Genomic DNA, 15,385 nt, shown 5'->3' with positions numbered 1-15,385 from the left:
GTATTCTTGATCCTTATAACCTGTTAACAATCCTAATTAAACCTACAAAAGCTGTTCTGGGCTTATGTGGTTTAAGCTGGTGTCCTCTTCTACAACTCAAGCTAAAAAAGAGCCCCAACTCCCCAAAGACCAGCCAGCAGATTGGCCAAAAACCATTCTGTTCAGCAGGGTGTAAGTCTTTGCTCCTTAATTTGGTACCACACAAATACTACTAATAAAAGAATTATATTTGAAACAGCAGAAATTTAATATATTCTGAGGGAAATGCCAGGAATACAGTCACATAATTTTACCCAGCCGTGTAGCTATTATAGCATATGCAAATGCGAATGAGGATCCAGATGTACTGAAACAGAACTTGTCTATTATTGTATTAAAGTGGCTCTGGATATTATTAACTGCAAGAGACTGAAGGAGAGCGGTTGGTATCAGACCTCTTAAGGGTGTCTACAGTTAAAGACAGCAGTCTGGGAAACAACAGCAGGTGTCTGTGGTGACTGATAAGGCAGGCAAGGCACAGACTTCGTATTATCTCTAATTAGTCTCTAAGCGACTCAAGCAAACTTCACTATCAGACATTTGCAGGTCAGAAGCAGGAGCTGGAGAAGAACTCAGAGTGACCTTAACATGGTACTATATTACATAAATGGCATTGCTGCAGAAGTCCTTTGTCATACTTCAAGTTTCTGAAAATGGACGCTGAGGAATGTCAAAAATCATCCCTTGTTATTTGTCTTGATTCTCCGCCTAAGATAACAGTGAATGACCTCGTCCTCCACACTCAGCACACTCTCTGAGATTGTAGTGATGGGAAGATGTACTCGGCTTTCCAGCAGTCCTCCTCTGGGAGTTTGCTCCTCTCTGGAGTATCTTTGTTTTATCTAATCAGAGCTACTTTATTTAGCTGCTTTGCTAACACATTGTTCATGTCTTTGTCGAATCATTGTTTGTCTAAGTTGAAGTGGAAAATGAATGCTTTCGGTCACTTGAACGGGTGATGTAACCACAAGAAGTCACAGGAGAAGAGTGAGGGAAATATCACGTGGATTTAAAACTTATTTTGATGGTCTAAAGTACTTTCTTGTACTTGACAGGAAAAATACAAGTCGTTATTCTGCTGATTACATAAGGAGGGAATTTTTGGTTATAGGATGGATGTTTTGGTTATAATGGTTTGGTTTGAATGTGTGTTGTGGATATTACTGGAAATAGGCAGTTCCTATTCATCTGTTTGTAATTCACCTGCTTAGTAAGTGATTTCTCCATTAAATGGGTTACTAAGTTAGCAGTACATCTTAAACAAAACATCAGTGTACAGTACTGTGATTATTGCTGCAGTTATATTTATACCCATATATACTGTATAAATTACCTTTTGAAGTGAATAGGAACACCTATAGTGAAAAAAATAAATTAAATAATAATTAAATAAATAAATAAAAAACAACAATAATAGTTAAAAAATGTTGAATGTGTTTTATTTGATTAAAATGCCATATATGTGTATATATATATACATTTTTTTATTTATTTTTTATTGGATTTCTTAAAAAAATAAAAATGATAAAATAAAATAATAGAGAATGTTTACCTATTATTGGTCTGACACTATATGGTGCTGCACTTAAAGGCTGTTGTAAACCATTACATAATGTGAAGTATTTTTATAAAATAAAATTAAAAATAAAATAGAATAAAATAAACATTTTAGGGCCACTGTTGTAAAACAAGAAAGTATGCTTGTGCTGTCTTTTTAATTATTTATTTTTATTAGTGCTAGCAAACGATTAATCGCGATTAACCGCATCTAAAATAAAAGTTTTTGTTTACATAATATATGTGTGTGTATATTTATTATATATATAAATACAAACACAGGCAAGTATATATTTAAGAAAATTATGTTATGTTTATATATTAAATATATTTATATATAATATAAAATATAATAATATAAATAAATGTATATACATGTAATTATTTTCAAAATATATACTGGATGTGTGTGTATTTATGTATACATAATAAATAAACACAGTACACATACATATATTATGTAAACAAAAAACCTTTTATTTTAGATGCGATTAATCGCGATTAATCATTTTTTAGCAATGACTTTTAACTTAACTTTGCAGAGTTAAAATATCTAAATACTTTTTTGGATCCAGTGCACTAAATTGTATCTCTATGAAAACTGTATAGGTTTTTCCCACACATATTCTTTCAAAATAAAATGCCTAAAATGACAATCTTGGGAAACTCATTCTAGGAACTACTAGTTCTCATTTCGCCTTTTTCCATGTCAGACTTTGTCTAAAAGCTTCCTGCAGATATATTGCTTTTTACAGTTGATACAAGTTTTCATTCTTTTTTTTTCCTCATAGATATGAGATCACATCCACAATGTTTCAAACTGAACCTGTCCAGAGACATACTCAAAACAACACCCACACAAGAATCCCGAAACTTGACATATTCAAACCAAACAGAGCAATAACAGATCCATTCTTCAAACACACAGCTGCCAGAGATGCATTTGTCTCCTTGGCACAGGGCAAACACTTAGTGTGCAGTCTTCAGGTTTGGGTCAAGAAAAGTACATCACAGTTCACATTTGTAATGCTGCCTTTGAAGTATATAACACAGTACAGTAAAGAAAAAACTGTATTAACAGGCCTTCACTGTAAAAGAAAAAAAAGTACCAGTTTTACTTTGAAAAGTAAGTAGTTTTTGTGTGAAAGCAGTTTCATTCTCTAAAAATACACAAAATAAAAAATTAAATTAAAATAAAATATAAAAAAGATCATTGTGAAATTTTATACATTGCAATATGTGAGGCATACAGTGATTTTTATTTTATTTATTTTTAACGGAAACAGTCTTCCATAGGTAGTACACATTGGGATATATAGAAATATTTCTTTCAAACTATAAAATGTTTGTGAACTAAATAAAGCATGTGATTTTCCGTGCAATATAATTTGTGTGCTCAAAATGAAGGCTACAATCTACACGCATATATAACTTTGCCTGGTGCAGAATGAATGGTTTTGCAGAATTCAAGGAACAAATTCAGTTTTAAGAAGGAAGCTGTGATTGATTTAAAGGTCATGTGAACAAGTAGGCTGTCATTTACATCATTATATAACAAACCACAACCACAGTGATTGTAAACGACAAGATTAGCAATTTGTACATGCCTATATATGCGCATACATGTGAGTTCATGCATGTGCTGTATAAAAATGATGCATAAAACTGTCCATTCCGGTTAAACTGACAGTCTTGCCTGGGGAAAAGCGTCACTCATAGCCCTTTACTGCCCTACTTTTATTCAGATATTGCTGTATATCATGCAAACCGGGGAAATGCACTGACACAATGTGCATTTGTTCAAAAAAATTGATGTACATATTACACTTTTGCAAGCAATACAGTACATCCGTGTGCGTGGAGCCAGTAACCCAGCCCTGTGGTCTCTGGGGTCAGCTGCTGCTTGATAGATTTTTGGCATTCGGATGACTCCACTGTTCTCTTGCCAACTGTCTGTGGCCTGTAGAACAGATAGCAGGCTAAAACACGGACAGCTGGCCTCTTGTAGGGCCTCGCACCCTTGATGCTTGGCGTTTTGTGGTTTTGGTGTAATTCTCCAGCAGGGCAGGGCAGATGGAGACGGTGCTCATGCCAATCCACAGCAGCTGAGAGTTTGAAAATCCTGTCGCTTCTGGCCAGAGAAGATTATAGTTTTTTCTATTTCTTTCATTCACTTTGTTATTGCATTCTCTTTTTGTGTCTCTGCACCCTTATAAACTTTCTTGTTAAGGCCTGTGCTTTTAGCTGGTTTATCGTCATTCTGTGCTGCACTTAAAGGCAACATGAAATGGTATTCACAATGCATTTTGTGTTCAAGTGTGATTTTATTTCTATGATAAATGTAAGCCAAGACTGATTTTATCAATTGCAAACTGATTGAATTGTGAAATGGAGGGGTTTAGTGTATGCAAAAAGTGTGAAAATATGATTTAATTCCTATCGTATTAAATAGCTATGTTAGCAAGGCAAGCAAGCAAGGCCAGTTTATTTCTAAAATATTGATACTGTCATTTCCACCACGGAGCATTATCATAGACGTAATGGAAATGTGTTTGGAATTTTAATGACTTTCAGATAAGATTTTCAGATTCCTCCACCAAAAAGGAATTGCAAGGATTGATGGAAAAAGTGCAATGACAAATGTGTTTTGTGAAAGATAGTGAAGCGTAAATTTCATTTAGCTATTTTATGATGCTATTCATACAGCTAAAGTGAAATACAGTCTTTCTTTCTCTCTTTGGTTTGCCTTCATCTAATTCTACTTATGGATTTTGGCAAGAAACAGTGGAGGAATAGGTTCTTTGTCCCCTACTCAGTTTCAGAGCACTAGGCCATGGCTTCTATAGAGCACACTATTTCTACAGCAGATGAATGTGCACAGACACACACGTGCACACTTATCATATCTCCACCACACAGTTTTCTCTTCTAATCTAATATGCCACAACACCGAGAACAGGAAGAGGAAAATTATAGTTCTGGAAAGAAAAGCTTTGTAGCACACAATGCATGAGATGAGGTCAGAGCCGGGGTTGCTGTGACAAAATATCTATCATCAGGCCCAAATCTAATCTCCTGATGTGTTGTGAAAGAGGCGAGATGAGCCAATTAATTGAGAGTCATTTCCTCTGTCAGCGGTGTCAGTACTGCTGTGTTGTGAGGACTCACTTTGTTCTGTAGAGAGCACGTGAAGACAAAGACATGTGATTAAAGATGGTTTTCTCGCGCCCCCTGCTGATCAGCAGCAGAATGCGCATAAGAGAGCTGAAGTCATTTCTTAGATGCAAACTGCATCATTTCTGCTTTGTAGTTTAAGACAAGATACACTTTCTAATGCAAAATATAAAATATATTGCTGCCATCTGGCGACAGTCAAAATTACACCTTATGTTTTTGTTTTGTCACGTGACATGAGATGATTCATTTTGTGAGCATCTTTGTAGAGTTTGCAGATGTTGTTAATAACCTAATATAATTTATAAGGTTTTTCAATCCTGATTATAAAAATGTTGTGCATGAATGCTCTCTACTAGGCTTAGAAATGCCACCGAAAGTGAGAAAAAAATTGTAATACTAATATATATATATATATACATTAGTGCTGTCAAAAAATTAATCGCATCCGAAATAAAAGTTTTTGTTTATATAAATATGTGTGTGTACTGTTTATATTTATTATGTATTTATAAAGACACACACATACAGCATATATTTTGAAGTTATTTGCATGTATTTACATGTATATATTATATAAATTATATCATATATAAAGTTATTTAATATAAGCGTAACATATTTTTCTTAAATATATACATGTATGTGTGTGTATTTATATATACATAATAAATATACAAAGTACACACACATATTATGTAAACAAAAACTTTTTTATTTTTTTTATTTTTTATTATGGGTTTGTTGGCTCTACAGATATCACATTTCCCAAGTCACTAAATATGTGTTCACTGTCAAATTATTTGTTAAATTAATCAAAATCATGTGTTTTTGTATTTTATATGCAAATTAGTGCACATAAAATTAGAGCATAAATTATTTTAATGTGTAATTATAAAAACAAATGCCCTCATAATCAAATGACACTCCTGTAAATCAATTTCAATGGGCAAATTTGGCAAAAATTAATTTCTGCTGTATTTTACAGTTATAATAATTTTATTTATGCACCATGATCCTATTTAAATACAATTATTTTATAATAAAAAATTACTATCAGTTACCATTTCTATAAAAAATATGTAATAAAATTATTTCAGATTTTATATTTGTCAATAATCATTTGATAAGTCACAAATCAATACAAAATATTTCAGTACACATCATTCAATTTTTAAGATTGAATTGAAAATCAAATTGTCAAAAAAAAAATCTTGCTACAGCCTAATGCTATATATTACAAAATTTGCATTAAGATACCAAATGATTAAAGACTAACAAGACTAATATTTATTAAGCAAAAATAAGCAGATTTAATAGTCAGCAACAAACCAGATTACTTCTTCTTACGAATCGACAATAATGTAAGTGTCATTTCCTGTTTTGTTTGCTGCGTGACGATCAGATGTCTTCTCATTTGATCAGCACAAGTGTTTGTTTGTTTTGATGTTCTGTACCAATAAATCTTGGTGTCAATTACACAAGCACTTCTGTTTCTGGGTTTCTTTCTCTTTCTTTCTGATGGAAATTCCTATTACACCTGATCCACGCAGAGATTTCATCAGTGTACTTGAGTGCGTCTGTCTATATACAGCAAATCACATGAAACCGATCAGCAGCCCTCCCTCTGCGCTGATGGACCCGGGTTCACAGTCACGTCCGTGCAGTGAGGACAATGGTTATATTATTTGTGAACCGTGTTTGGCTGTAATTAAGTCTGTAATAAACCGAACACAAGAAAAGACGGAGCTTGATCGGGCCACACGCCTTAATTGATTTCTTCTGTTTCTCTAGCAGTTGCCTGCTGTGCTAGAGCAAGGGCCCTGGGAGAAGGCCAGCTGGGGCTCTGCCGAGAGCGAGGAAGATCGAGAGACAGAGTACAAGAATCCTGAAACCTACTGCTTGTTAGAGGCTTCTAGTCCTGGGTATAGACAGACTGCAGCAAATTAACATTAGGCTACAACTTCAAATCCTCACATGATAACTGCTTCAGCAAATTGAGATTCATTTGATTGCTTCAGTTTGAAGTCAGGACCCCAAAAACACATATTTACAAATAAATACGTAGGCACACACAAAAATCAGTAGTACGGACTTGCTTTGTTGTGAGTCTCCACAGAGGGTAAGTCAAAGCCTGCCATTGGCTGAGGCCGGTCATGTGATTGCAGATTACAGCTCGAGGCAGAGCTCAGTTTGTAAGGTTTTCATATGGTGTAAATCAGCTGCTCACCACAGCATTCCACTCTGCCTTCACTAACAACAACCACTAAACATGATGAGGTGCCTTACCATGCCGTGCCAAAACCAGCACTCACAAGATCCCACTCACCTCCCCAAAATCTTCTCCTCCAAAATTACATTATTAACATCTTGTCACGTGTCAGTCCTCGTCTAAATAGTCAGGAGGGTTTATAGTCACATATGTTTTGCTAATCGATTCATGATCATGTATATATTGATTTGCTTATATTCATGGGTCCCTCTCCTTTGGGCCTGATGAGTGGGTTATTCGATATATCACGGTTGTCCCCCTAAAGACGTCCTGTTTATTCATGACCTATTTTTGAACGTCAAATATGTACCAGTGTGAGTTCATATTTTTTGAGAGAATTGAACGGGATATTTTGAGGTTGTTGGTTAAATTTTGTTAGCAAAATGTATTTAATTTGATACATCAGACATGGACAAATGACATTTAAATTTAAGGAAATTACAGATTCCTTTTATAGTATTATGAAATATTGATGTCAATGATGTAGTTTTCAGTGTTACGGATTTTAAAAATTCAGCAAAGTCCTAAATATCTTAAATGACATTCCTCTATATATTTCTAACTGAATATATTAACATTTGGTTAAATAAATTGAAAGATAGGAATAGGACTCTTATTTGATTTTTAGATAATTATCTGAATTATTAGATTAAATAATTATTATTTATTTTATTTATACACACACACACACACTGAAAATATATAAAAAAAATGATTTTAAATTTTACAAAAATAATAATGAATAATAAACATGAATGGAGGCCAAATATGAAGAAATGTTCCTATTTTGCTTGAGATTAATGCCCAGTTTATTTTTCATACACTTTTCTCTTCATCAGCAGTGCTATAGATGTCTCATAATTGTAGTGTCTCTTGCTGGTTTAAGTGTATATTGCTCACGTTTTTCACATGTTGACTCATTCAATGCATACAAATTCTGGAACATGTGCCACCCACAAGGACTTCTGAAATGCAGTGTTTCACGTTTCCCTCAGACCAAACTTAGAAAAGTCTAAATCTTTGTAGTTGTGTATGCAGGGAAAGTATAATTATAAACTAGCTTTCGAGACTTTGAGCTTATTCCAAGGCTAGAGAACAAATAAATAAAACAGGATTTGGACTTCAGTTTATAAAAATCTGGTTTAGCGACTGTCAGCCAGTGTTTAGACTACTTGCTCAGAACTTAAACAGACTTAGAAACTACCACATTTATTATGTACCTGAAGACACTTCAGGCTGAACGACAGCTTTTGTATAATCTTTAGGTATTAAAAACATATTCACAAGATGACCTTTCCATTAGGCTTTTCACACTTATTAACACTTTAAGCCTCGGCTAATGTAATCCTATAGGTATGTATCACATTGTACACCTTGAAAGTGGTTGCTACATGTTAATGAAATGTTATCCAGGGTTAAAGTGGGTTTAACCTGGGATTAATGAAATATAACTCACAGTTAAGCTTAATATGAAAAGCCTAGTTAATAATGACGGTGTTAGACAATAAATAATTTTTGTAAAGCGAGTTATTCAGGTGGAATAAAACTGATGAGAAGACCAGCATCAATTCCCACTCTCATCCAAGCTAGTTTATTCTGGGTATTGCTGGCTTGTTGATAGCCATAGCCATGCTGTTGATGAAGCTGATTGACCAAAGAAGTCTCGCTATAGTTAAAACAGTTAAGGGACCTACTGGAGAATAGCACTCAAAACCAACTGGTAACTGATTTTCTCAACATTGAATCCATAATTTATGCCACAATCCCTATAGCTGCGTCCAGAATGTCTGAACAGGTACTGTCGCGACCGTTAAAAAACGATGTGCTATATAGTATGAATGAAATCCATACTACATTTCTGGCCTCAAGGGATACTAAAGAAACCATCAGACATGCACTTCAAGACATAAGTATTGGTCATCCAGTTACTTTTAAAAAAAATGTATATTATGAATTCGTACAATACTATTCTTTTCATATATATTTTTTTGCCTTTTATAAGGAATGCAATTCAGGCAATATAACTGTCTCTAACAATTGCTCGACAAAAAAGGGATTTTACTGGATTCCTAAATTTAATATTTTTTTTTTAAAGAAAGACTATGTTTGGCTAGTTGAAAAAAGAAAGAAGCAAAGCAATGCGAAACAACACATGAACCTGGTTTAACCTGAGGAAGAGCTGATCTTTGATTAGAAGCGTTACGAGTGAATTTACACAAATGTGACCCTGGACCACAAAACCAGTCTTAAGTCGTATGAGTATATTATATTTGTAGAAATAACCAACATTACATTGTATGGGTCAAAATTTGCTTTTTTTTTTATGCCAACAGACATTAGGATATTAAGTAAAGATCATGTTCCATGAAGATATTTTGTAAATGTCCTATCGTGAATATATCAAAACTTGATATTTGATTGGTAATATGCATTGCTAATGACTGCATTTGGACAAATTTAAAGACGATTTTCTCAATATTTTGATTTTTTTTGCAACCTCAGATTCCAGATTTTCAAATAGTTGTATCTCTGCCAAATATGGTCCTATCCTAACAAACCATACATAGATGGAAAGCTTATTTATTTATTTATTATGTATAAACCTATTTTGTGGTCCAGGATCACAAATTCTGGTTCATGAATCGTACACTGAGGAAAAACTAGTTTGAAAAAACAAAGCAAACACAAAAAAACGAAACCAAAAACTAATTAAGCAAAACAAAAACCAAATCGCAGCACCAGAATATTATATAGACTCAGGGAGGGCTCTTTGGACTCATAACTCCAACATTGTGGTAGCAGCTTTTCACATTTTCTTCTAGTTATTCAGACGAATGTCTCTCCACAGAGAGAGAGATGTATTTCCTTGTTCTGTTATTCTAGTTTATATCTTTGTTTCAAACTCAGTCCGAGAGCAACAGTTGTTTATTTGTTTCTTTTCGCCTCTAGTGGGTCCAAAGTAGTACAGCAATGGTTCGGTCGTCTGAAGTAGGCGGGGAAACGCGAGTGATGCTGCCCATACCCCTTCCCCTCCCTCTGGCGCTCTCTCCAGCCCCGTGGCCCGAGTCTCCGGATCCCGCTTTGTTGGGAAGGTGTTCCTAAACACGCGGGTGATTCTGAACACGATCGCTCACATCGTCCCGTGGAACGCGGCTACAGAAAAATATGTGCACTGTCTCTTTAAGATCCCTTCACTGGTCCGCTTCGTATTGATCAATCCACCATTTTCCAGCGAACAGCACTCAGCGGCGGCGGCGGAGAGAGAAAGCCCTACCTGGAGACGCCAGGCAGGACCGGGGCAGTCATGGCAGCCAATATGTACCGGGTCGGAGGTAAGAGATCACGCTCGGTAAAAAATGTCGTACCCTTTTTTTGTGCGTCGCTGTCGTTCATGCTTTTTCGCAACAAGGCTTAGCAGTTTTAGGTTTGTCCTTCCTCTTTTATTTTTTAAAGTACTGTAGGACTACAGTGTGAGGATGATGATGGTGAGCGCGAACAGCGAGATGAAGATTAACACTCTCGTTAAGGGACCCCGAGTATGTTTTAACTACTAACTGGCGCAACATTTATTGCCGTTAGCATGATGTAGCGCTTTCGAGTGTCATTGAGTGTTAGTAACAAGCGGGTAACTCTCAAATTTACACAGAAAAGACGCGTTTGGGCTTTTAAAGTTAAAGTTTGGGCAGCACGCCTCACTTAAGACTCGGACGGGTCGGAAACACTCTGCCTGGATGGGAGAGGACTGTACAGTATCAAATCTTTGTCTTGCAATTGACTTTTTATAGATATTGGATGTAATAGATGGAGGGAGAAAGTTTTGGCACATAGATCTCAAGCCAATAGATTGCGTCCAGTGCTTATGGAGAAGCTTTAGTGTATGAAAGGATAAAATAAATAAATAATAGGATATAGAATGCGTTGTGGCAAAGAAGGAACTTAATTGAGATTGTATATTCTCAAATTGGTCTATTTTCATAAAGAGAGAAGATGACAATAATGTACTGTTTTTATTATGAAATGGGTCTCATTTAAAAGGGGTTCACAATTATCTGTTATTACCTGAATTATCTATTATGGCTGAAGCTACTGTACCTAGTCTATTTAAAGGAACAGTTCACTCAAAAATAAAAATTGTGCCATTTACTCACCCTCATAATGTTTCAAACGTGTATGACTTTCTTTCTTCCACAGAACACAAAAGGAGATGTTAGGCTGAATGACAGACTCAGTCACCATTCACTTTCATTGCTTTTTCCATACAGTAAAAGTGAATGGCGACTGAGGCAGTCATTCTGCCTCCTTTTGTGTCCTGCAGAAGAAAGAAAGTCATACAGGTCTGAAACATCACGAGGGTGTGTAAATGATGCCAGAAGTTTCATTTTTGGGTTATCTATCCCATCCGGTGATTGCATTTGGCTCAGGAACTGATTCCCTGTTGGTATCAATTATCCATTAGGATCCCGGCTATGCTGATTTAGTGAGAATGAATGTGTGCTTACAGTTTCCAATGTGTAATTATTGGTATAATGAGAGTATTTGGATTCGGAAGTTTACCCTTGAGGCAGGGAGCTGATGAACTTGGTCTAACCTGAAGAAAAGCTGATCTTTGGTCAGGAGCGATACGAGTGAATTTACAGTAATTCTGGTTCCCAAATCTGCTCGGCAGCCCAGCGTCCTTAAATTATTATTTTCTCCGTAGATGTTTCTGTTTAAACATTTTTCTCATGTATGAAGTGTACAGTTTTCAAATGTTTTGTATTTACGGAATAGTGGGGTTGTTTACTATATTTGTGAAAGTGCAATATACCAGTAATATCCATCCCCTAATGCACTTGACTTAACTTTTCATTTGCAGTGTTACAAATGAACTTGAGTAATATCTACTAACATTAACATCTTTTAAAGGAAGAGTTTACCCAAAAATGAAAACTCTGTCATTATCTGCTCATCCTCATGTTGAAGAAGATGATTCTCTCATACATTTTGTCCATCTATTGAAAGTCCATGCAACCAACATTTTGATTCTTTAGTAAGTTCTTGTAATTGTAAAAATATTTCATATGAATCAAACAATTTAATCCAAGTCTTCAGAAGAGACGCACTTACTTTATATGATGAACAGATTTAATTTATGGTTTTATGTTTATAAAAACTTTGATCAGCGCACATACACAGAGCACATCATCTCTTCTAAACATGAAAGCTCAAACATACTTGCTTGTCACACAAGAAATACCTAATTTAGAATGATATCAGGGTGACTAAATGATGACAATTTGTAATTTTCGGGTGAACTATCCCTTTAGAATGTTCTTATCTTTCTCAGGTTTTAATTTAGACATGATTAAACATGGTCTTGTGACAACAGTGTATCATACCACGGTTTGAAATAGTTATCGTTAAATAATGCATACAAACAAATACAGTGTTGGGTCTGTACTACTCAGTATGCAGTGCACTATATTCTAAACAGGCCGCTGTTCTCCCTGGATTTCCTGTACAGAGATGAATCACAGGTTTGTGAATGTGTTCGTTCAGGACTTTAAGATCATTGTGTAAATATCTGTTACTCTGTTACATGCTCCTCCCCGATTTTGCAACATCTTTGGCTACTGAGGCTGAAAATGGCCCCAGGCGCTCCATCCAGCAGAGAGTCTCCAAGGGCCTCCATACCTCTGGCTACTGCATCACCCGATACATATCGACATCTCCTGCGCTCTCTCTCCATTTCTCTTTTTCTCTCATTGCTCCAGTGTGGACCAAAAGAAGCACATTGACTAACCTCGGATTGGAACGAAGCCAGTTTTGCACTATTTTACACCTCCATGTTCAGACCTCTGCTGTGCACCTTACACTTAGCGCAGCCGTACTAATAGCTGATTGCTGAAATGCGCCATAACTATCATTTGGATCTCGTTAAAGCAGCCCAGACACCTTCCCGCATTGAAGCGTTCAGAATTCTCCTGATACCTCCAATACAATCATCGTTTTCCTTTGAGTGGATTTTGGGGTATTGAATTTGGAAGCAGAGCCATAATGGTTAAAACAATGCCCTGTGAGGGAGAAACAAAGCCTTAGCGTTCTTTTCCTCCTTTGTCCTCCCTCACACTTGATGGAGAAGGCAGTCGGCCTGAATTCTCTCTCATTGAGCTAACGGCTTTTCTCTGGCTCTCTTTTCTTCTCCCAGAAGGGAGGCTTCTCCTAGACTCCAGCGTAGAATAAATGTGCCAAGAAAATCAGAGGGAAAAAAATTCAAAACAGACCACCATGAACAGCCACAGAAATGATGGAAATGGGCTGAATCACATTGTGATTGGTGGCGTTGAACTTGGGTTGGGCCAGGTTTGAGTATGGCGACATGAATGAGAAATGTGAGCCAATGGGCAGGATGCAGTTAGCAGAGATATACGGTATTTGAGAAGCTTTGCCAGGTGTTCGCTTTCTCTAATATGTGTCCGATCCGTGCGGGTGTTAGCCTGCGGTTGGTCATGGGAGTACTTGATGTATGATGCCACAAAGCAAGTGGATTTCAGATTTTTCTGTCTGGTACAATAGTCGTAGCCTATTACGAGGTGTAGTTTCAAAATGCATTTGTTCCCCATCTACCTTGGGGAAAATGTGGTTGCTTTAAAGTTTTGAATCTAGAAGATTCTGTAAAACACTGGCCAGCAATCTGTGCCTGCAGAACTTTCAGTAAGGGTCAACGATGTGATGCTCATTATGTTAGGTTTTCTATGAATCTTTTCAAAATATTTGAAAAATGCAATTCATAATGCAGTGACTTAAACACCTCTTCTATGATGAGCATGGTTTTTTTTTGTATTTTCTGAATTTAAAGTTACTTGATATTTTTTGAGTGCAGTGTATCAGGATACAACTGTTCTGATATCATAATGAGGATAAAAGCCTCATTAAAAGAATGAAATTCTTTTGGTATAATCTTTTATTATTGTTATTTCCTATAAAAAATATTGTAACAATTGCATTGCTGCTTATTAATATTTGATCCATTTGTTTGATATTGACTGACAAATCAAAATCATGGTGCAACCAACATGCAAGAAAAAACCTAAACCTAAGGTAATTCAAGTTCAAGTGTATTTGTATAGCGCTTTTTACAATACAAATTGTTGCAAAGCAGCTCTACAGGAAATTAAGTTTCCACAATATATTTATATATTGCAGAACCTTAATATATTTAACTTATGGCAAAATTAGGTAATTCTGTATGTTGTCTGAGCATTGGCATCCTCTGAGGTCCTCTGAGGGGTTGGCATTATCTTTTCTCAGGTGTTCAGTCATCTCAAATCATTTAAGGGTTGGATCCAGACTTCTGTAATTCCTAGAAACAGAGAAACAAATAGAGACATAATTAGCGTAGCTGCTGTTCCATCTAAGCAAAAATGATTTGTTCAACCCAAGCTAAAGAATAATAATAATGTACATTTGATCAGATATAACTGCAGTCCAAGATTATAAGATGCATTATGTGAACGCTTGGCTAAAGAGATGTGTCTTTAATCTAGATTTAAACGGAGTGTGTCTGAACCCCGAATGTTATCAGGAAGGCTATTCCAGAGTTTGGGTGTTTTGCGACCTTCGGGAGCGGGTTGGATTGTAGCGTGGTAGAAGAAGAGTTAGGTACGCAGGAGCTAAACCATTTAGGGCCTTATAGGCAAGTAATAATATTTTGTAAATCATACGGAACTGAATAGGTAGCCAGTGCAGAGACTGTAAAATTGGGGTAATATGATCATATTTTCTTGACCTGGTAAGAACTCTAGCCGCTGCATTTTGGACTATCTGTAGCTTGTTTATTGAAGATGCAGGACAACCAGCTAGCAGTGCATTACAATAGTCCAGTCTAGAGGTCATGAATGCATGAACTAGCTTTTCTGCATCAGAAACAGGTAGCATGTTTCGAAGCTTGGCAATGTTTCTAAGATGGAAGAATGCTGTTTTTGTAACATGGGAAATATGATTTTCAAAGGACAAGTTGCTGTCTAATATAACACTCAGATTTTTGACTTTAGAGGACGTGTCAGTGCATCCGTTTAGTTGCAAATTGTAATCCAAGAGATTCTGTGTAATGGTTTTGGTCCAATAAGTAATATCTCTGTCTTATCTGAATTTAATAGGAGGAAATTATTGGTCATCCAATCTTTTACATTTTTTACACAATCTATTAGCTTAGATAGTTGAGAAGTTTCATCTGGTCTTGTTGAGATATTTAGTTGAGTATCATCAGCATTTTTGAGCAGACACAACTTTTTTCTAAAATTTTAGATATAAACGGAAGATTTGAAATGGGTCTGTAATTTGCCAGTTCATTAGAATCTAGTT

General features: G+C 35.9%; 2 protein-coding genes across 3 annotated transcripts in view; one reads left to right on the top strand and one right to left on the bottom strand.

Moving 5' to 3' along the window:
• The window catches only part of LOC306850608 (dihydropyrimidinase-related protein 5-like), a 618,334-nt gene that overhangs the window by 313,710 nt on the left and 289,239 nt on the right, over positions 1 to 15,385 (bottom strand). The gene's annotated exons all lie outside the window — the stretch shown is intronic.
• The window catches only part of LOC306850607 (metastasis-associated protein MTA1-like), a 59,895-nt gene continuing 54,593 nt past the window's right edge, over positions 10,084 to 15,385 (top strand). The window contains exon 1 of one of the 2 annotated variants that reach the window (XM_079386320.1): positions 10,084 to 10,374. In XM_079386320.1, the coding sequence (XP_079242446.1) occupies positions 10,347 to 10,374 (28 nt within the window). In that variant the 5' untranslated portion in view covers positions 10,084 to 10,346. The remainder of the gene's footprint in view (positions 10,375 to 15,385) is intronic. The other variant, XR_013782422.1, reaches the window with a different exon arrangement.

Source organism: Barbus barbus, assembly GCF_936440315.1.
Source record: "Barbus barbus genome assembly, chromosome: 30".
NCBI classification, from domain to species: domain Eukaryota; kingdom Metazoa; phylum Chordata; class Actinopteri; order Cypriniformes; family Cyprinidae; genus Barbus; species Barbus barbus.
This window is presented reverse-complemented; position numbering and strand designations above follow the sequence as displayed.